The 24,024-nt window shown below is 41.5% G+C and overlaps 1 protein-coding gene across 1 annotated transcript in view; it reads right to left on the reverse strand.

The window, feature by feature from the left end:
- Positions 1-21,812, reverse strand: part of LOC129709750 (dynein axonemal heavy chain 5-like) — a 310,815-nt gene extending 289,003 nt beyond the window's left edge. Inside the window, 7 exon segments of the mRNA XM_055656308.1 lie at positions 235-336; positions 3,419-3,490; positions 3,627-3,710; positions 4,036-4,110; positions 6,846-7,034; positions 9,344-9,444; positions 20,016-21,812. Of these exon segments, the coding sequence (XP_055512283.1) occupies positions 235-336; positions 3,419-3,490; positions 3,627-3,710; positions 4,036-4,110; positions 6,846-7,034; positions 9,344-9,444; positions 20,016-20,289 (897 nt within the window). The 5' untranslated portion in view covers positions 20,290-21,812.
- Between the last annotated feature and the right edge of the window lie 2,212 nt (positions 21,813-24,024).

Here is a 24,024-nt window from a genome sequence, read left to right on the forward strand (position 1 = left end):
TATAAAGAACAAGATTAACAGAAAAATTACAGTCAATCATTTTATCAACATTAAGTTCAAGAAGGAAATGCAGATGCTGGAGAATCGAAGATAGACAAAAGTGTTGGAGTAACTCAGCGGGTGCGGCAGCATCTATGGAGTGAAGGAAATAGGCAACGTTTCGGGCCGAAACCCTTCTTCAGACATTAAGTATACAAATACTGTTGAAAATCATATCACATGGGAGAAGGTTACCTCTTGGGATCGCAGTGCAGGTACCATTACATTGCCAAGGAGTTTCTCCAATCCTTGAAGTAGATTTTCTTCAGAACAATTAAGCATGCCAAAATTTACCTCCTAAATAGAAAAGGCACTTTTAAATTTATGTGAAACGATATTGGTCAAGATTTTAATATTAAACCATTTTGATAAATGTTAACTTCATGAATTAACGATGAAGTAACATTTCAACAATCACTATTTAACAATCATTTTCTTCACCCTGCATGATTGATTCAACTCAACGATAGAAACAATTGTTATAAAGGTTGCGGAAGGGAGACCAATAAATAATTGTTTCTCCTTTATATAATTGTTTTACCTTTTCTCCTTATGAGATTTTCTATTTTTGTTAATGGTCCTGTATGGAACATAAAGCAAACTTTACTGCTATCTGCAGTAGAATTCCTTTATGGCACTTTATAAGATAGAAAGAGGTCATTCAACCCATTGTCTATCCCAGCTCGCCGAGCAATCACATTTCCATTTTAACCCATTTCAACCCACATTTTCATTAATTTGTGTGAATCCCACACGGTCACAGTGAGAGTCAAGAGTGTTTTTTGTCATATGTCCCAGATAGAACAATGAAATTCTTACTTGAAATGCAAACTCTACAAAGACGGCACCAGATGTCAGGATTGAATTCAGGTCACTGAAGCTTGGAAACAGCAGCACTCTTAGCTGTGCCATCCCTCAACTTTGCTTATGGCTTAAATAATCATGATAAAAAAATTGATGTCCTTGAAGTAGAAATGTTAAATACAATGCAGACCTAGAAATTGAATGGGACCTGCTTAGGGATATTACCTGTCAGTTCATAATGGGCCATCAAATGTTTTACTCAAGGTCCGACAAACTGCGCTGTTGAATGGATTCAGTACAAAGATAACTCTTTCATTTGTGTGCTGCTCCAATGTGACTCACATAAAGAAAAACAGATTAAGTCTAAACTGGAATTGGATGTGCGGGCGTGGTCAATTAGTAGCATTGATGAAAAGATTGTGTGTGTAGTCAGCGGAGAGATCAGTGCGATGATCAGTGTAGGATCTGAGAGATGGAGCGAGGATTGGCTGCCAGGAATTGGGGTGAGTGGTTGGAATACCTAAATGCTGGAGTTGGGAAAGACAACTTAATAATCTAGAAAGAAAAAAAATTCAATACATAGCTGGGAGGTATTGGTAAAGGGAATAGGGAAGCGAGATAACCACTTATGAGGTGTTTGCGCAGGAATGAAACAGAACCAGAACCAGGGAATCAGTATTCATTGGGAAGTATCAGCAGTTTAGTTGGGGTGGGTGGTCAGCTTAATAAAATTATTGGGATGGGGGGGGGGGTGACAAAGTGAATGGCTGGTGAGTTCCAGCGAAAACCAGGTAAGTATGTTATTTAAAGAATATTCCCTTAGGCTGGTTCCATGTCCATCACACTGACCAGACTTCCCATCAGTGACTTAATCTACACTACACGCTGCCTTGGAAAAGCAGCCAACATAATCAAAATCAAATCCCACCCCTGTCATTGCTTCTTCTCCCTGCTCCCACCCAGCAGAAGGTACAGAAGGTACAGAAGATTGAAAGTGCACACCATGAGATTCAGGCACAGCCTGTTATCAGGCTTCTGAATGATCCTTCCGTAAACTTGGCTACAATCCAATTCCCTTCTACCCCTTTGTGGACTTTATAGCTGGAACTGATGTGCCACAATGCTGAGAACTACTGTATATTCTGCACTCTGTATCTTCCTTTTTGCTCTATTTATTCTACTTGAGTGTGGTTTGATTATATTGATGCATGGTATTATTAGATCTGTTTGGATAGCATGCAAAACAAAGCTTTCCAATGCACCTCAGTGCACGTGACAATAATAAACCTATATCTAATAACCATGACCTACTCTGACAGGTTAGCTTTAAATTTGTCCGCCTGATAAGTGACATGCAGTCTTGCTTCCGCCTGAGTACAAATGGATTGAGCACCTCAAGCATGTGCAAAATCCCAAAGGAGGCCTCCACTGCACAATAAATTATGCCCACTCCTCCAATGTTATGTTAGCACTTCCAACATAGAGGGAAAATAATTACAGACTTTGTGTAAATCATAATAACTTCAAAATATTCTGTAATGTTTTAGTTATCATGAAATTTCAATTGTATAGTGCTAAAAAATATGGCACTGCATAATTTAATTTTTATGTAAAATATGTCATCCATCTTCCAGACAACAATTTAACCTGCCTTTGGGATTACAGACAAAAGACTACATCTAACATGTCCTTTTATTTTTAAATAACCGCATTTACCATGGGTTCACTTTGTGTTAGACTAAGTTTAATTGTTTTTAATTCTTGTGTTCATGTATAAATATTGTCAGAATGCTTGTATACATTTTATCCTGTGTCTATAGTTTAATAAATATTTGATCACATTTTAAATGTTTAAAACTAAAATTCGTATGTCAGCCTAATGTTTTATTTTTAAATTTGTACAAACAGCATAATCTTTATTAGCAAGCATCCCAGAACAGTATTATCAGCTTTCCCTGTGTACTAATTTACTGCAAGTTCTCAGAACTGTTGGAAACTAACCCAATGGTTGTAATAATTTACAATCATTTTCAACAACACAAGCAGCACTTTCTCCTAGAAAAGGCTATCTCAAAAAAAAATGAACACTGCAACGATGGTGATAGGGTTGGAGTACGCTTGAGGGAGTCAGAGGGTCTTGGACAAGCGGGTGAAGGACTGTTTGCAGAATGAATGCTTGCGATGAATGGAACCATAAAGATCCTCCAGGGCAACACTCACTGCTCCTCGTGGAAGGCTGCCAGAGAGGTCTCTGTTAAGGTCAAGGGAATGCAATCTAATAATGCCTGCAATTTGGGAAGCCTGCTTATAGGTAAATCTCTCACCCACTATGCATGCTTTTGTGTATTGAAAGTAAAGTAAATGGAATCTTCTCTCCTTGATCATGGAGTTTCTGTGATAAATGCAACTGTGAACAGCAAACTGAAATGTGACAATGATGAGCAACAGCAACCTGGAATAAACTTAAGTCTGGGAAGTTAAATATCATCTTCCTGGGCAAATCAGTCCTGACACATGCTCAATTAGACACTTTTTACATGTAAAAAGATTTTTGTCATAGGAGAATGGAACTGACCTGAGAAACGTTAGCTGTGCTGATATTTTTATTCGTCGTTCGAAGAAAAAATAAACAATCTCCAGTCAAACCCTGAAAGATGGGCAGGACAAAAATGAATTACCACAGTTCAATTTTTTTTCAAAATTACAAATTATCTACCTTCTGAAAGCAAGTGAATTTATAATTTATTACTTTGCAAGGGAAATGTTAATGTTAATAACCCTACCTCAGCTGAGCCATTAGTGATGAACAGTCTTTTCTGAGGTATGCTTCGCGATGTATCTGCACTTAAGCGTTTCAATTCAATGTTCTGAAGGGTTAAACATGTATTCTTAAACAAATTATTGTCAATCCTTTGCATTATAGAACTTATTTAAACACTACTGAGTATTCTAATGGGAATTTTAATAATCAAAATTGGTCGTAAATTTAACTGGCTAGAGTGAATTAAAACTGCTTTAGCTTTTTTTTAATATTCTTCAATCAGTTAACCTGAGTTTTAAAGGAAATTGCTGCTGTTTTAAACTATTAAGTAAAAGTAATTTTAAGTAAAGCAATAATCTATTTGTAGTTATTGTGAAGTTTATCCACATTTAGTTGACTTGAATATTTTAATTTCACTAATGAATACTTACAGCGGCTGCTTCTTGGTAATAAAATAATATTTTTTTGGAACCATTTGGTGCAAAGAACTCGTCAATCATATGATACTAGAAAGGAAACATATCTTAATTGTAAAAAATTGCTTTAAAATTAAAATGTTAATCTTTTCCATCTCCTCCACTGACCCAAGCTCTGTCCCAGGCCCATTTCCCCAAAGGCCTCATTTCCATCTCTGCCTCCCCAGCCCCCAATCAATGGCTAAACTCACCCTTCCATGTCCCAATCCTCCAATGGGAAAAATACCCAGAGTCCTCATTGCTGATCCTCTAATAGTTGAACATTTTCTCACAGACACAATACCCCATTGGCTGAAATCCCCATTATCCCCAGATTTATACCAGGGAGAAGGCAATTCTGGATTTAGTGTTATGTAATGAACCAGATTTGATAAAGGATCTCGAGGTTAATGAGCCATTAGGAGGCAGTGACCATAAAATGGTCAGGTTTAATCTACAATTGGAGAGGGAGAAGAGTAGATCAGAGGTGTCAGTGTTGCAGTTGAATAAAGGGGACTATGGGGCCATGAGGGAGGAGCTGGCCAAAGTTGACTGGAAAGATACACCAGCAGGGATGACAGTGGAACAAAAATGGCAGGTGTTTCTAGGAATAATACAGAAGGTGCAGGATCAGTTCATTCCTAGGAGGAAGAAAGATTCCAAGGGGAGAAAGGGACGACCATGGCTGACAAGGGACGTCAGGGACAGTATAAAAATTAAAGCGAAGTAATACAACGTAGCAAAGATGAGCGGGAAGCAAGAGGATTGGGTAATGTTTAAAGAACAACAGAAGATAACCAAAAAGACAATACGGGGAGAAAATATGAGGTATGAAGGTAAACTAGCCAAGAATATAAAGCAGGACAGTAAAAGCTTCTTTAGGTATGTGAAGAGGAAAAAATTAGTTAAGACCAAAGTTGGACCCTTGAAGACCGAAAAAGGTGAATTTATTATGGGGAACAAGGAAATGGCAGATGAGTTGAACAGGTACTTTGGATCTGTCTTCACTAAGGAGGACACAAACAATCTTCCTGATAAAGTAGTGGCCAGAGGATCTGGGGTGATGGAGGAACTGAAGGAAATCCACATTAGGCAGGAAATGGTGTGGGGAAGATGCTGGAGTCAATTATAAAAGATGAGATAGCCGCACATTTGGATACCAGTAACAGGATCGGTCCGAGTCAGCATGGATTTACGAAGGGCAAATCATGCTTGACTAATCTTCTGGAATTTTTTGAAGATGTAACTAGGAAAATGGACAAGGGAGAGCCAGTGGATGTAGTGTACCTGGACTTTCAGAGAGCATTTGATAAGATCCCACATAGGAGATTAGTGGGCAAAATTAAGGCACATGGTATTAGGGGTAGAGTGCCGACATGGATAGAGAAGTGGTTGGCACTCAGGAAACAAAGAGTAGGGGTTAACGGGTCCCTTTCAGAATGGCAGGCAGTGACTAGTGGGATATCGCAAGGCTCAGTGCTGGGACTGCAGCTATTTACAATATACATCAATGATTTGGATGAAGGGATTCAAAGTAACATTTGCAAATTTGCAGATGACACAAAGCTGGGTGGCAGCGTGAACTATGAGGAGGATGCTATGAGAATGCAGGGTGACTTGGACAGGTTGGGGAGTGGGCAGATGCATGGCAGATGAAGTTTAATGCGGATAAATGTGAGGTTATCCACTTTGGTAGCAAAAACAGGAAGGCAGATTACTATCTAAATGGCGTCAAGTTGGGAAAAGGGGAAGTACAACGGGATCTGGGAGTCCTTGTACATCAGTCTATGGAAGTAAGCATGCAGGTACAGCAGGCAGTGAAGAAAGCGAATGGCATGTTGGCCTTTATAACAAGAGGAATCGAATATAGGAGCAAAGAGGTCCTTCTGCAGTTGTACAGAGCCCTAGTGAGACCACGCCTGGAGTATTGTGCGCAGTTTTGGTCCCTTAATTTGAGGAAGGACATTCTTGCTATTGAGGGAGTGCAGCGTAGGTGTACAAGGTTAATTCCCGGGATGCGGGACTGTCGTATGCTGAGAGAATGGAGCAGCTGGGCTCGTACACTCTGGAGTTTAGAAGGATGAGAGGGTATCTCATTGAAACATATCAGATTGTTAAGGGTTTTGACACGCTGGAGGCAGGAAACATGTTCCCGCTGTTGGGGGAGTCCAGAACCAGGGACCACAGTTTAAGAATAAGGAGTAAGCCATTTTAGAATGGAGACGAGGAAACACTTTTTTTGTGGAATTCTCTGCTTCAGAGGGCGGTGGAGGCAGGTTCTCTGGATGCTTTCAAGAGAGAGCTAGATAGGGCTCTTAAAAATAGCGGAGTCAGGGGATATGGGGAGAAGGCAGGAACGGGGTACTGATTGGGGATGATCAGCCATGACCACATTGAGTTGCGGCGCTGGCTCGAAGGGCCAAAGGGCCTACTCCTGCACTTAATTTCTATTGTCTATTGTTTATTGATCCACTCAACCCCCAACAACATTCAAGATTACAAATGCGAGTTCTTTCTTACATTACGGACATTAATGCAGAACTGCCTGAGGTCCAAGTCTAAAATAATGGCTGGTGTCCACGTCTAAAATAATAGTTTGTGTCCATATGGCAAGCCTTTTAGTGGTAGATTTCTACTTATGTGGGGGTTGAGCATCAACCTTGTAATAATTATTATTTGGCAGCACCCCAGTAATCTTACATTAGAGCTTGATATAAACTTCTTACTGATATATCAAAAGACCTTTTAGATACTTATTATATGCCATTAAAAAATAGAAAGCATACCTTTTGATCTGATATAATGAAGTCCTGTACAACTGTTTCTTCCAGACCAGTTCCATCAGCTAATTTAGATATGAGGTAACTATGGCGAGAGTCCATTTGAGACTTTCGTTCGTCTTTTGCTGCTTTGGCTTGCTTCATCATTTGCTTTTTTGCCTCAGTAGAAATCAATAAGGTCTTCTTTCCTTGAGTCTGTATAAAGTACATACCATGTCAATAGAGTTATATGTCACAGAAATTGACCCTTTGGCCCACCATATTCACGCCAACCTTTTCTTCCATCTACACAATCCCATTTGCCGCACTAGGTCTGTATCTGTCCATGCCTTGCCTATTTCAGTGCCTGTGTAACTGTATCTCACTCCATCACATCCTCTGTCAGCAAGTTACAAATATCTTTTATGCTATTATTTTCTGACCACTGCATTAACAAATCAACCCATTACATTAGCACAAAATAGAGATGCAATACTCTTAAGGCAGTATCAACAGTGATAATTTATATTTTTTTGTAATATAAATGGAGTGACTTCTGTAGACTAAAGTTTATATGAACCTCATTCTGAACTGAGCAATTCCAATAGATTGATCTTGATCTAGGCAAGTTTCGCCACCAAATCAAACTTTAAATAAATAAAAATGCATTACGATAAATGGGCTAACATTGCAATTGCATTGCATTCAACATGCAACTAATCTAATCTCAAATGATTTGCTATTTACGTCTAATTATGTGGGTTTCCAATGTAAATGCCAAGAAATATTGGCACTTCCTAAAGGCTCCAATGTGATGGGCCAACAACTAGTTTGGTCTTTAACCACCCCCCTCCCCCCCGCCAACCTCATCAAACTTCAATTGTTACCTGTGTCCAAGATCTCAGTCACAAGTAACTAGGCACTGCATACTTATGTAGTTCACCATGTCCTAGTTGGACCTCCTCTCCCAGAGCCAGTAGGTTGGAGAGCTTGGAGCCCAGTGCCAGGGCCAATGGAGCAGGAAATGCCATCAGAAAACAATTCATTGTGTAAATGTAGGGAGGAGAGGGAGATATTTTTGAGTCAGGATGATAATTCCTCAAGCGTTGTGCATGAGGAGTTGGTGAAGGGGAATGGTTGAGCACATTCAGAGGCCAGGAGAGAGATGAGCCACTATGCACTAGTGCGGAGGGGAGAGTGAAATCTTCCCTCCACATACGTGCCACTGTGGCACAATTCTGTGACTTGAATAGTTGCTGTCACACAGCTCCAGTGACCCAGGTTAGATCCAGACCTATGGTGCTGGGTTTAAGGGATTTACATGTTCTCCCTGTAACTTGATGGGTTTCGTTCAGGTGCTCCCACATCCCAAAGTAGTTCATGCTCACAGATTACTTGGCAACTGTATTTCTTGTTTGTTGGTGAGAAGATAAAATATGGAAAGTTGATGTGAATGTGACACAATAAAATGAGTCAGCATAGGATTATTTCAAAAATGGATGGTTGGTGGTCAGCTCTGAATCACTGGGATAAGGGCCCGGTTCCATGTTGGATTTTTCCTACCGAATTTTATCAGAGACTAGCGATCTCATTCTGGCATTTGCTCTGCATCTGCAGGGAATAGACATGAAGGAGAATGACAAACAGGGGTTTAGAAGCCAGGAAGTTGCCACGTGAGGATTGTAGAGATGGTGGGAGGGAGGGGGAGTTAGGGTTTAGGGATACAGTGCGGATACAGTGCTCTTCGGCCCACTGTGCCCACGCTGGCCAGCGATCATCCCTTACACTAGCACTATCCTACACACTAGCAACAATTTACAATTTTTACTGATGCCAATTAACCTACAAACCTATGTCTTTGGAGTGTGAGAGGAAACCGGAGCACCCAGAGAAAACCCACGAGGTTACAAACTCCGTACAGCCAGCAACCGTAGTCTGGTCTCTGACGCTGTGAGGCAGCAAATCAAAAGAAGCTCTTTAAACTATAAGTTTAAGACGGAACTGCAGAAGCCGGAAAATCGAAGGTAGACAAAAATGCTGGAGAAACTCAGCGGGTGAGACAGCATCTATGGAGCAAATGAAATAGGAAACGTTTCGGGTCGAAACCCTTCTCCAGACTTGAAGCAGGGTTTCATAGTCTGAAGAAGGGTTTTGACCCGAAACGATGCCTATTTCCTTCGCTCCATTGATGCTGCCTCACCCGCGGAGTTTCTCCAGCATTTTTGTGTACCTTCTTTAAACTAAATTTCTCAAAGATTGTATGAGGAAATATGTAGCCTTGGCATGGAAATTAGGGATAAAAAGTGTGATTCATATTGGAAGTTTCTGGTTAAAATCTCACAGTGATGCAAGATATGCTGGAAGTGGTGGTTGTAATGTATCATTGACAAATCATTAAAACAATGTTATGCAATTGAATTTCCGGCCAAATGTCATCGATAAAGCAAATACATCTTGGTGTAGATACTGCAAAAGTATTGATAAAATAGAAATGCTGTATTGAATCAATCTTGAAAATCACTTACTGACACTGATGTTGTTGGAGATGCTGCTGTTCTAATTGCTTCTAATCCTGAATGTTTCAATCTAGAAGCACCTACACGCCTGTGCCGATATGGTTCTCCAGCTGTGATTTGTAAAAAAGAAGTATTCATACTTTATAAACAGAGATGAATAAATAACATATTATGAATGTTTAATCCACAGCACCGTACTTATTATCAACATTGTTTTTTTATTGTCTTGTGTATTGGGATACCATGAAAACACTTTGTTCTGTGTACTATCCGAGTAAAAAATCCATACAAGAGTACAATCAAACCATGCGGAATATAGTGTTAAAGGACACAAAGTGTTGGAGTAACTCAGCAGGTCAGGCAGCATCTCTGGAGGACATAGATAGGTGATGTTTTGGATTGAGACCCTTCTTGTGACTGACAAGGGTCTCAACATGAAATGTCACCTATCAATGTTCTCCAGAGATGCTGCCGGACCTGCTGAGTTACTCCAACACTTTGTGCTCTTTTGTATATTAACCAGCATCTGCAATTCTTTGTTTCCACAGAATATAGTGTTGCATCTTCAGGGAGAGTGCAAGATTACATCAAATATTCTGCTAGAATTTACAGTTGTTCTGCTGATAATAAAGCCTTGCTGACAATGAGTTCATTTTAGGCTAAAAATATAGAATTATAGATATCTACTAGACCAAGTGCAGACCCGCTGGGTCTGTTCCCCCAACGTGCGGTTGTGGGGGGGGAGGCGGAATGCAGCATCACACACTAACTATCCCCCACCCCACCCCTGCACTCACACTAATTACCCCCCCTTGATATTATATTAATATTATTAATTTGCTCCTTTTACCCCATAACCACCCTATCTACAGACGGCTAGCCCCCAACTTGCAGACGCATATAGGGGGGGGGGGGGGAAGAGAGAGAGAGTGAGAGCAGAGAGAGAAGGGGCAGAGACAGAGAGAGAGAGAGAGAGACAGAGACATAGAGGAGGGAGAGAGGGAGAGAGAGAGAGAGAGAGAGAGAGAGAGAGAGACACACAGAGAGAAGGGGGGAGAGAGAGAGAGGATAGAGGGAGCGAGGGGAGGAGAGAGAGAGAGAGTGAGAGTGAGGGGGAGAGATAGGGGGTGCTGAGAGGGGGGTGAGGGGGAGAGGTGGGGAGCAGGGAGAGGGAGGTAGGGGGGCGGGTGGAGGGAGGAGGATCGGGGGTGTGGAGGGGGTGGTATGGGTGTTGTGGGCTGAAGGGACTGGTTTCCAGAGGGCTAGTATGGATATTGTGGGATAAATGGATTTGTGGGGTGGCAGCCCTCAAGCCTGATATGCTGGCAGCTCAGTCCCTCAAGCCTGATGTGCTGGCAGCTCACTCACGGCTGGTGGGCTGGCAGTTGACTCACGGCTATTCCTTGAAATTCAATTTCAAGCAGGGTGCAAGGCCACCAAATTCAAATCCATTTTCCTACCATTTCAAACAGGGTGCAAGGCCACCAAATTCAAGTGCAGTTTCCTACCACTTCAAGCAGGGTGCAAGGCCACATAATTCAAGTGCAGTTTCCTACCACTTCAAGCAGGGTGCAAGGCCACAAAATTCCGGTGCAGTTTCCTACCACTTCAAGCAGGGTGCAAGACCACCTAATTCAAGTGCAGTTTCATACTACTTCAAGCAGGGTGCAAGGCCACCAAATTCAAGTGCAGTTTCATACCATTTCATGCAGGGTGCAAGGCCACTACATTCAAATGCAGTTTAATTCCATTTCATGCAGGGTGCAAGGCCACCATATTCAAATGCAGTTTCATAGCATTTCAAGAGTGTGAAACCACCATAAAACCACACAAAACACCACACTCACAGTTCAGTAAACATTCAGTGTGTTCAGTTGATTCACAGCTCAGACAGAATCATGACCTCTCCCTCTCCCTCCCCTATCACGCAGAGACTGAGCCACACCCAGACTTCCGGGTTTTATAATCCCACCCCCTCCCACCGGGAAAAGGTGTGGCCTTCATGGCATGATTGACAGGTGAGAGATTCTCAACATTTTTGAAACACTAATAACACTTTAATTTTTCATTGATGGGAAGAATCCTCTTCCCCCTAATGAGTGGAGTGGACTGAGTAAGATGGGCAAAAATCACAGCCGTAAGTAGTAGCGTTTTATCTAAAATCAATATCCAGTGCAAACAGGAAGTTGTCAAGTTTAGACCACCAACCATTGGCAGTGCTTTTACTTCAACCCAAAACCCCAAACCAACCATTTGCAGTGCTTTTTACTTCAACCCAAAAACCATTTGCAGTGTTTTTACTTCACTCAAAGCTCCACCATTTGCAATGCATTTACTTCAAACCAACCACATTTTCATTTTCAAACCACATTAAGGGCACTCAAGGTCAGTAAAACCATACTCACAGTTTAGTAGACATGTGTTCAGTGTTATTCACAGCTCAGACGTGACCCTCTCACTTCCCCCATCTTGCAGAGACTGACTGAGGCACAACACTTCTGGGTTTTATAGTCCCTCCCCCCCCTCCCACCAGCAGGGGCAGCAGAGATAATGTCAACATGCTTTAAACATTAATAACTCTTTTATGTTTCATCGATGGGGAAAAATCCTCTTATCCTGCACAGCGGAGGGGGACTCTGAGTAAGCTGACCAAAAATCGCAGCCGTAAATGGCAGCGTTTTTTCTAAAATCATGAAACAGAAAAACAGGAAGTAGTCAAGATCTTACTTTTAGTAAGATAGATAGATAGATAGATAGATAGATAGATAGATAGATAGATAGATAGATAGATAGATAGATAGATAGATAGATAGATAGATAGATAATAGTAAAGTTTCAGTAGCAGGACAGAAGTGAAAAAAGGTGACATTTGATGAGAATAGATAACCTAGACACAAGATAAAGCACATTATATGTGATAATTGAAATCAGATTTTTTTAATCCAGTAAATGATGCCATAATGGAAACTGAAGGAATGATGAGCAAGAGATTGGCCCAAGCTGTGTTTTAATACACAGAGATAGACACATGAGGTTAAGGTTTTGATAAGTATCTATGAATGATATTCAGGGGCAGAAAAGATAATGTTCTCTGCCGTAAAATAGTCATAATAGAGAATATAATAATTCACAAGAAATCAAATGGGAAAGTATTAATAAAGCATGAGAAATTAAGTCAAATGTTTGTGAGTTTCCTCTGCAGGAAAGTAAACTAGTGGCAAGGGAAGACTTCAAAAAAATTGAAGATCCTTTGAAGAACTTATTTGTAACAGAGGAGTTTACAGTGATAGGAATAAAAATAAAGTCAGAATATGTCAGAGATATTCAATGTTCAATAAAGTCATCTTGAAGAAGTTGAAAGGTCTGAGAACGTGTTCGTGTATAAACCAGAAAAGGACTGACTGATAATGACACAAAATCCTATGAAAACAGCACAATAATACCAGTTATTTGCGCTTGGTTGAAGTAAAGGATCCTTAATAAGCTAGCCAGGCACCTATTCAAACAGTCAAACAACCTCAATTAGCTGGTTATTCAGTCATACAATTGATTTTTGTAAAATGTTGCCATATATATTATCTATTAAATAATCATCGCACCATTCAAAAGCATTCACCAATTATGAAGTGCATTAATCTTTTAGAAAAAGTCACATAAATCATTTAATGCCTTTTGAAAAATGTGATTTTGCATTCCCATTAAGGCATATGAAAATGCTTGCAATTTTCTTTGCTTGGCATTTTAACAATTTGTTGCTGCATTCGAGCCTTTATTGTACATATTTGCATTGTTTAACAAATATTACTGGAAATTATATGTTCTATTTAGTGTTTCATTGTGCCTGGGTCACTTCACAAGAATTTGGAAAAACAGGTGCCTAGTCAAAAATTAGGAAAAGCTTCTAACTACCTTTCACACTGTAGCATTTTGTGTTGTTACAACAAGGCCCAATGCAAGCTCAAGGAATAAAATCTCATTTTACACCTGGCCACAGTGCAGCCTGCAGTACTCAGTTCTGATTTTTTTAAATCTAGACAACTTGCTCTGTATCAGAACTGGTCATTTTGGCTTGCTATTTACATGGCTGTCCGAAGGGGGGGGGGGGGGGGGGGGGTGCGTTGGGTGCGACCACACACCCCTTTTTTCCCCCCAGAGTAAGAAAAAAGTTCTCTGTTCTCCCGTCGCCGGGCGGGAGTGGCTGAATCTGAACCCAGCGGCTGTAACCCCAACACCAGACGCCGCTGCGGCGGGGCTCGCTCCCCTCGCTTCCCCCCGCCGCCAGGGCCCAACCCATCTCCCGCCCACACCACCCCCGCTGACCCCCACTGGGCCCACGCCACCTCCGTTGACCCCCACTGGGCCCACGCCACCCCCGCTGACCCTCGCTGGGCCCACGCTACCCCCACTGACCCCCGCTGGGCCCACGCCACTCCCACTGGGAGAAAATGATAGATTCTTGATTGATACGGATGTCGGTGGTAATGGGGAGGGCAGGAGAATGGATTTGAGAGGGAAAGATCTCCCAACTTCTATACTCAATACTCTGACTGATGAAGGCCAAAGTGCCAAAATACTTTTTGACTAACTGATGTACCTGCGACTCGAAGGAACCATGCAACCATCAACAATTCCTCTGCCCACCTCGCTAATTGATCCAGATCCTGCTGTAATCTTTCATAATCATCTTCACTATCTACAAAACCACTCACTTCTGTATCATCAGAAAACTTGCTATTCTTGCCCTGTTCTGTGACGTTTCACAGAGTGCTGGAGTAACTCAGTGGGTCAGGCTGAGTATAGAGGTTGAGAAGTCATGTTGCAGTTGCATAAGAAGTTGGCGAGGCCGCATTCAGAGTATTGTATTCAGTTCTGGGCACCATGTTATAGGAAAGATGTCATCAAACTGGAAAGGGTACAGTGAAGATTTACGAGGATGTTGCCAGGTCTAGAGGACCAGAGCTATAGGGTGAGTAGGCTGGGACTCTATTTCATGGAGCACAGGAGGATGAGGGATGATCTAATAGTGGTGTATAAAATCATGATTTGAATGGATATGGTTGAGTCTTTTGCCCAGAGTAAGAGAATCGAGGAGCAGAGGACATAAGTTTAAGGTGAAGGGCAAAAGATTTAATAGGAATCTGTGCGGTATGTTTTTCACATAAAGGGTGGTAGGTGTATGGAACAAGCTGGCAGAGGAGGTAGTTGAGACAGGGACTATCACAACATTTAAGAAACAGTTAAGACAGGTACATGGATAGGACAGATTCGGTGGGATATGGATCAAACGTGGGCAGGTGGGACTAGTGCAGATGAGACATGCTGGGCCTGTTTCCACACTGTATCACTCTATGACTCTATCTATCTTTCCCTCTCAAACCCATTCTCCTGCCTTCTCCCCATTACCTCCGACACCCGTATCAATCAAGAATCTATCAATCTCCTCATGAAAAATGACTTGACCTCCACAGCTGCCTGTGGCAATAAATTCCACAGTTCACCACCATCTGACTTAAGAAATTCCTGCTCATCTCCTTCCTAAAGGAATTACTTTTAATTCTGAGGCTGTGGCCACTGGTCCTAGACTCTCCCACTAGTGGAAACATCCTCACCAAATCCACTCCATCCAGGTTTTTACCAGGCTGGGACAGACGGCAACAGCTTCACACTATGTCCCAAAGCTTGTGTCCTGTCCTGCATCACCCAAGGCAGCAGAGACGTTATAGGAGAGGGCAAGCACCGTAACAAAGTAGCTCACGATGGTTTGGGTAACATTCAGGAATGTCTGCATGGCACATCATGAATATTACTGAAGAACGGTCTTGACCCGAACTATAATCTATACCTTTTCTCCAGAGATGCTGCCTGACTCACTGAGTTACTCCAGCACTCTGTGACATGTCACCTATCCATGTTCTCCACAGATGCTGCCTGACTCGCTGAGTTACTCCAGCACTCTGTGAAACGTTGCCTATACATATTCTCCACAGATGCTGCCTGACCCACTGAGTTACTCCAGCACTTTGTGACTATTGTCCCTTCACCCATCTGCCCAAGCCCACTCTCCCCCCTCCTTTCCTATGTTCCTTTCCACCCATAAACCTCTCTCTTTAACACTTTACATTTCACTCCTCTTTCAAATCTGCTCCACGTATCTACATTCATTTTTCTTCTTCACGTTTTAGTCATAGAATGATGCAGTGTGGAAACAGGCCCTTCAGCCCAACTTGCCCACACTGACCAACATGTCCCATCTACACTAGTCCCACTCACACGCGTTTGGTCCATATCCATCTAAATCTGTCATATCCATGTACATGTCCAAATGTCTCTTAAACATTAGGATAGTCCCAGCCTTAACTACCTCCTCTGGCTCAATGATAACTGTCTATAATTTAGTTTCCTTTTAGCATCCTCCATCATCTTCTTCACTTTCTTCTCAGTGGCACACAGCTGCTGCCTCACAGCTCCAGCAAACTGTTACATACACCCAGCACCCTTTGTGTAAAAAAACTACCTCCCAGATTCCTGTTAATTTCTGAAATATTGGTCATAAATTTGGTGCAAAAATGCTCCAAAATAAGGCTCAGAATGCATCAGAGAGCATCTAAAACCCCAGACCCTGGCATCGAGGGACATCACGCTTCACACCCTTTCACAATACGTTTTTTGTAATCCTGTCATGCCACCCCCCTTTTAAAAAAGCTTCGTACGGGCCTGATTTAGCTCTTCCCCTTTCTTTCATTTGTGTGTTTCCTGCCCTCCTGTACTTATTCCAGTAGGCCAGACTATATAACATTTTCTAGATTGCATAATACCAGCAACACATTAAATAGCCCCTTAATAGCTAAATCATTTTCCCTGTTACAGACATTCCCATTGTGTCACTCATTGCCCTCCAACGCTTACTCTGCAATATAGACTAACCAGTTTCCCCTCTTTCTCAGTTCTAATGAAGAATCTTTGTCCTAAAATGTTAACTTTTCCAGCATTTTATATTTTTCCCAACAAACCTCTTCCCCCAAATTCTCGGACCAGTCATTTACACTTGGGGCAAATAACAATTGCCAAGTCACCTACCAACACATGTTTGAAATGTGAGAGGCAACTGCAGGTCCCAGAGGAAAGAGATCCATGTAGTCAGGGGGAGAACATGCAGACTACACACAGGCAGCATCTGAGGTCATTTTCAAACCCAGTTTGCTGGAGCTGTGAGGGAGCAGCTATGTGCCCACTGAGAAGAAAGTGAAGAAGATGATGGAGGATGCTAAAAGGAAACTAAATTATAGACAGTTATCATTGAGTCATGATATGCAGCAATGTACCAAATCATTAGTTGTTGGAGTTTAATAATTTTCTGTATTATTGCTGTGCACAAGTTGTAAATGTATTTAAAATTAATGTAAACATTTTACGTTAAGTATAATTTGGAACAAAGTTTTGCAGATAAGTAAATAAGTAAATTTGTATTTGTGTGTGTATATTTCTCTGCAAATAAATCATTAATGGCATAATTTCATGTATGTAAATAGTTTTTATCTGATGGCATAATTTCATTCATGGGAATTAGTTGCTAGTCTACCCGGGTATGTTACCTTGATTTCAATGAAAGCTGTGCAGTACATATGAAGCATCAATGTATTTTTAACTACGATTATCACAGAGTATGGTCTTGATAAAGTATTATATCAGTCACTGCTGCTTAGAATGAGAATGGATATCTATATTACTAAGTCTCTGTTTTTATTACAGATTTCTAGCATCTGTATTTTTTCTTTTTTATTCACACATTATTAGACTGAATTCAGTTTAATCGTGCAATCAATTGCAAGTTTTGTTTATATGCAATTTCTGAGTGTAAGTGTTTACACCATGAACAACATTGCTGTATGTGAGATATTGTCTTCTACTCAAAGCCAATTTTCGAATCTTGTCTCACTCCCACTTCTGTTTTTCTGCTTCATAGCTATATCCTTCAATCCATTGTGTTACCAAGTCAAGTCAAGTCAAGTCAAGTTTATTTGTCACATACATATACGAGCTGTGCAGTGAAATGAAAGTGGCAATGCTCGCGGACTTTTGTGCAAAAAGACAAACAACCAAACAACCAAACAAACTATAAACACAATCATAACACACATATTCTTTTACATAATAAATAATGGAAGGAAAAACGTTCAGTAGAGTTAGTCCCTGGTGAGATAGGCGTTTACAGTCCGAATGGCCTCTGGGAAGAAACTCCTTCTCAACCTCTCCGTTCTCACCGCATGGCAATGGAGGCGTTTACCTGACCGTAGCAGCTGCAACAGTCCATTGCAGGGATGGAAGGGGTCTCTCATGATATTGTTGGCTCTGGAGTTGCACCTCCTGATGTATAGTTCCTGCAGGGGGGCAAGTGAAGTTCCCATAGTGCGTTCAGCTGAACGCACTACTCTCTGCAGAGCCTTCTTGTCCTTGGCAGAGCAATTCCCAAACCAGATGGTAATGTTCCCGGACAAGATGCTTTCCACCGCCGCTGCGTAGAAGCACTGGAGGATCCTCGGAGACACTCTGAATTTCCTCAATTGCCTGAGGTGGTAAAGGCACTGCCTTGCCTTACTCACGAGTGCTGAGGCGTGTGATGCCCATGTCATATCCTCGGAGATGTGGACTCCCAGATATTTAAAACAGTTCACCCTATCCACAGGATCCCCATTTATCCTCAATGGAGTGTATGTCCTCGAATGATGTGCCCACCTAAAGTCCATGATCAGCTCCTTCGTTTTTTTGATGTTCAAGAGGAGGCTGTTATCCGGGCACCAGAGTGCTAGACCAGCCACCTCATCCCGGTAGGCCTTCTCGTCAAATACCCCAAATTCATGAATACTGAACTTTATTTTGAGCTTCGGTGCCGAGTGGCGCCAACAATGGCTGCCTCGCCAATAGTCTGTCTCGTCCCTTCCTTCTTTGTTATTTTTTTTAGTATGTGTTAAATGTATGTTTTAGTGTTTTTTAACTTGTTTTATGTGGAGGGTAGGGAAAAACTTTTTTTAATCTCTTACTTCGACAGAGATGCAATTTTATTCCGTATTTTATCTCCGTCCGCACTGCAGCCTAACATCGTGGAGTTGGCGGCCTCTGCTGGAGACCGATTTTGGGAGCTCCAACTACGGGAGCCTGCAGACTTTAACATCATGGAGCTTCAATCTCCCCAACTTCAGATGGTTCGACTGCCCCAACCGCAGGAGAATAAAGAAGAAATTGGACTTTATTCCCTACCATCACAATGAGGAATGTGGGGAATCCACTGTGGTGGATGGTTATGTTAACTTTTATGTAGTTGTGTGTCTTGTTGCTTTTTTTTTAATATGGCTGTACGGTAATTCACTGTACCTTATTTGATATATGTGACAATAAACTGACCTTTAAACCTTTGATGAGACATGTTATCAAAATCTTTGTTTTCCTCTTTAGGGAAAATCAAAGGACAATAGGGATCAGGCAGGAAAGTGTGGAGTTCAATGATCAGGTTAGCTATGCACTTAGTGAATGTAGTGCAGGCACAAGAGGCCTTATGATGGTATCCTGCTCCTATTTCTTCTATTCCTGTTATGCCATCTACTATAAGAGCATGAAGAAAATCAATATAATAAATGCAGTATTTTACCCAGAGTTGGGGAATCAAGATCAGGAGGACATAGGTTTAAGGTGAGAGGGGGAAAGATTTAATAGGAATCTGAGGTGCAACCTTTTTCACATATAGGATGATGGGTATATGGAGTGAGCAGCCAGAGGAGGTAGTTGAGGCAGGTACTATTGCAATTGTTATAAGGCATTTGGACAGGTACATGGATAGGAAAGGTTTTGAGGGCTATTGGCCTAGTATGGATGGGGTATCTTGGTTGGCATGGACATGTTGGTCCAAAGGGCCTATTTCCATGCTGTATGACTCTATGACTCTACAACATATTTAACTTGTTCAATAAAGAGGGTTGGAATATAACTTTAAGTACACTCCATCACTGATGCACAGTAGTTAATTCCTTAGTAAATTATTTAGATTTTGTTGCCCTTTATTTCCTCTGCACCAATGACATTTGAAGAGCCTCAACAAACCAACACATTCTATACTTGGGGAGGTCCATGTGCAAAGAAGAACAATTCAAGGTATTTATTATATCCTATGTTTCCATCCAAATAAAGAGGTCTGCTGGCTTTTGTGTGCTCCTGTGATATTAAGAATAAAGGACACTTACTGGGACATGGATCAGGATACCTTACCCTACCCCCCCCCCCCCCCCCCCCCCCCCCCCCCCCCCCCCCCCCCCCCCCCCCCCCCCCCCCCCCCCCACCCCCCCCCCCCATAAGTAATGTACTTTATCTTAACATGTATTCCATGTTTGCAATAAAATGATTTAAACACACTTAATTCATTCATTGCATGTCCCTATCCACTAAGCAGACTATCTCCACCCCAAGTTGCTTGACACTTGCTCCTTTATTTGAGCATTCTAAGGAGTTAACAAACAATTTGTTGAACAATCTACTCCAATAATGCTTTTGCTCCAAGTCATAATTGGCCAATTCATTCCCTAATTCTACTTCGACTGCCAATGCAGTTTTAAACGAGTGTTATGCTGAAATTACATAAAAGTTTACTTTGTTGTCTTTGTCGCTAGTAACAACTGTTAATGTATGGACTCACATTTGTCATAACTGGAATCGATGGAGATGAGCGGAGGTGAGAGCTCGGTGTCAGGTTTAGCTGACGGCACTTTGTCCAACTCTTTCGCTCCTGGTGTATCTTCAGGAGATTCAGTGTTGGTCGCCGCTGCGTTCTCGTTGTCAGCCATTGCTCTCAGCCGAGGTGAATGACCAAGGCAAGCCTGGAGAAAGGCTCTCCGAAGAAATGTGGCAGCTAATTCTCTCTGTCCCCAGGTTCGCACTTCAGTGTCTTGGAGCCTTGGAAACGATCGCATCCGGAAAACATTTCTGGAAAGGACCCAATTAAAACAAAGAAACACTAAAGACAGGTTACTTTATTTATTGCATGAGAGAAAAGATTTGATTTCGGGCTTTGAACAGTAGCGTGAGCCAGTGAAAGGTGAATCTGGAAACAGATTATATAATCTCGGTTTCTTAGTAACCGACAACTCTGGAAAGGAATGCACAGCAATGGATAGTTTCTATTTCAGTATCCCAGCAACAATCGTCCAGTTATTGTGCTGAGTTTCCACTAGCACAGAAGACACATAAGTAAACCTATTTGCATTTTACCCCCCGCGAAGTCAAACTATTGTGTTTATGCTAAACTATTTATGCATAATATTCATCTTTAGGTTATTCTCCAGAATTACCTGTACAGCCAAGCATGTAAAATTCTGTCTTCCTCATTTGCACCTTTCAGTGCAACAAACCAATGGAACTGCTGTTAACTATCGTCAAAATCCAACAAATGTTTGAAATAAAATATTAATTGTGTTTTATTTGGTTCTACTTCCAAAGTCCCCAAAACCCAAAAGAAAAGTTGCAATTTCAAGTTCTTGTTCAGAAACTCTCTTAAGAGGGACATCAGGAGGGCAAAAGGGAAACATGAGATGGATCTAAAGGAAAATACAAAAATAATCTACAGATATATTAAGATTAAAAGAGTGGCTGGAAAGAGCATAGGTCCATTAAAAAAATAGCATGGCCATCCATGTGTGGAATGTGGAGTCAACGGAGATTGGTGAGAATTTTAACAATTTTTTCACATCAGTTTTTACTGTGGAAGATGAGGAATCTAGGCAAATGAGTTGTGATGGATATATCCCAAAGGTCTGATAAAGTGCATTCTCTGACCTTTATAACAATATAACCATATAACAATTACAGCACGGAAACAGGCCATCTCGACCCTTCTAGTCCGTGCCGAAACACATAATCTCCCCTAGTCCCATATACCTGCGCTCAGACCATAACCCTCCATTCCCTTCCCGTCCATATAACTATCCAATTTATTTTTAAATGATAAAAACGAACCTGCCTCCATCACCTTCACTGGAAGCTCATTCCACACAGCCACCACTCTCTGAGTAAAGAAGTTCCCCCTCATGTTACCCCTAAACTTCAGTCCCTTAATTCTCATGTCATGTCCCCTTGTTTGAATCTTCCCTACTCTCAGTGGGAAAAGCTTTTCCACGTCAACTCTGTCTATCCCTCTCATCATTTAAAAACCTCTATCAAGTCCCCCCTTAACCTTCTGCGCTCCAAAGAATAAAGCCCTAACTTGTTCAACCTTTCTCTGTAACTTAGTTGCTGAAACCCAGGCAACATTCTAGTAAATCTCCTCTGTACTCTCTCTATTTTGTTGACATCCTTCCTATAATTAGGCGACCAAAATTGTACACCATACTCCAGAATTGGCCTCACCAATGCCTTGTACAATTTTAACATTACATCCCAACTTCTATACTCAATGCTCTGATTTATAAAGGCCAGCACACCAAAAGCTTTCTTTACCACCCTATCTACATGAGATATTCCACTTTCAGGGAACTGTGCACAGTTATTCCCAGATCCCTCTGTTCACCTACATTCTTCAATTCCCTACCATTTACCATGTACGTCCTATTTTGATTTGTCCTGCCAAGATGTAGCACCTCACACTTATCAGCATTAAACTCCATCTGCCATCTTTCAGCCCACTCTTCCAACTGGCATAAATCTCTCTGTAGACTTTGAAACTCTACTTCATTACCCGCAACCCCACCTATCTTAGTATCATCTGCATACTTACTAATCCAATTTACCACACCATCATCCAGATCATTGATGTACATGACAAACAACAGTGGACCCAACACAGATCCCTGTGGCACCCCACTCGTCACTGGCCTCCAACCTGACAAACAACCATCCACCATTACTCTCTGGCATCTCCCATTCAGCCACTGTTGAATCCATTTTGCTACTCCACCATTAATACCCAACCATTGAACCTTCTTAACCAACCTTCCATGAGGAACCTTGTCAAAGGCCTTACTGAAGTCCATATACACAACATCCACTGCTTTACCCTCATCAATTTCCCGAGTAACATCTTCAAAAAATTCAAGAAGATTAGTTAAACATGACCTTCCAGGCACAAATCCATGTTGACTGTTCCTAATCAGACCCTGTTTATCCAGATGCTTATATATATTATCTCTAAGTATTCTTTCCATTAATTTGCCCACCACTGACGTCAAACTAACAGGTCTAGGTTTACTCTTAGACCCCTTTTTAAACAATGGAACAACATGCGCAGTACGCCAATCCTCCTGCACTATTCCCGTTTCTAATGACATTTGAAATATTTCTGCCATAGCCCCTGCTATTTCTACACTAACTTCCCTCAATGTCCTAGGGAATATCCTGTCCGGACCTGGAGACTTATCCACTTTTATATTTCTCAAAAGTGTCAGTACTTCCTCTTCTTTGATCCTCATAGTTTCCATAGCTACTCTACTTGTTTCCCTTACCTCACATAATTCAATATCCTTCTCCTTGGTGAATACCGAAGAAAAGAAACTGTTCAATATCTCCCCCATCTCTTTTGGCTCTGCAGATAGTTGTCCACTCTGACTCTCTAATGGACCAATTTTATCCCTCGTTATCCTTTTGCTATTAATATAGCGGTAGAAACCCTTCGGATTTACTTTTACCTTACTTGCCAAAGCAACCTCATATCTTCTTTTAGCTTTTCTCATTTCTTTCTTAAGATTCTTTTTACATTTTTTATACTCCTCAAGCACCTCATTTACTCCATGCTGCCTATAATTATTGTAGATCTCCCTCTTTTTCCGAACCGTGTCCAATTTCCCTTGAAAACCATGGCTCTTTACAATTTTTACGATTTCCTTTCAACCGAACAGGGACATAAAGATTCTGTACTCTTAAAATTTCACCTTTAAATGTACTCCATTTCTCTTCCACATCTTTCCCATAAAACAAACTGTCCCAATTTACTCCTTTTAAATCCTTTCGCATCTCCTCAAAGTTAGCCTTTCTTCAATCAAAAATCTCAACCCTAGGTCCAGTTTTGTCCCTCTCCATAATTATATTGAAACTAATGGTATTGTGATCACTGGACCCGAACTGTTCCCCAACGCATACCTCTGCCACCTGACCCATCTCATTTCCTAACAGGAGGTCCAGTACCACCCCTTCTCTAGTAGGTACTTCTATGTATTGTTGCAAAAAACCATCCTGCACACATTTTACAAACTCCAACCCATCCAGCCCATTTACAGAATGTGTTTCCCAGTCTATGTGTGGAAAATTGAAATCTCCCACAATCACTACCTTGTGCTTACTACTAATATCTGCAATCTCCTTACATATTTGCTCTTCCAATTCTCGCTCCCCATTTGGCGGTCTATAATACACCCCTATAAGTGTTGCTACCCCTTTCCCATTTCTCAGTTCCACCCAAATAGCCTCCCTAGACGAGCCCTCTAATCTATCCTGCCAAAGCACTGCTGTAATATCTTCCCTGATAAGCAATGCAACACCTCCACCTCTTGCCCCTCCAATTCTATCACACCTGAAGCAACGAAATCACTGGAAGCTCATTCCACACAGCTACCACTCTCTGAGTAAAAAAGTTCCCCCTCATGTTACCCCTAAACTTCTGTCCCTTAAAAACTTCTGAAAAAGAAATTGTGGAAGCCATAACATCTTTTTCCACACCT

Source organism: Leucoraja erinacea, chromosome 2, assembly GCF_028641065.1.
Source record: "Leucoraja erinacea ecotype New England chromosome 2, Leri_hhj_1, whole genome shotgun sequence".
Lineage (NCBI taxonomy): Eukaryota > Metazoa > Chordata > Chondrichthyes > Rajiformes > Rajidae > Leucoraja > Leucoraja erinaceus.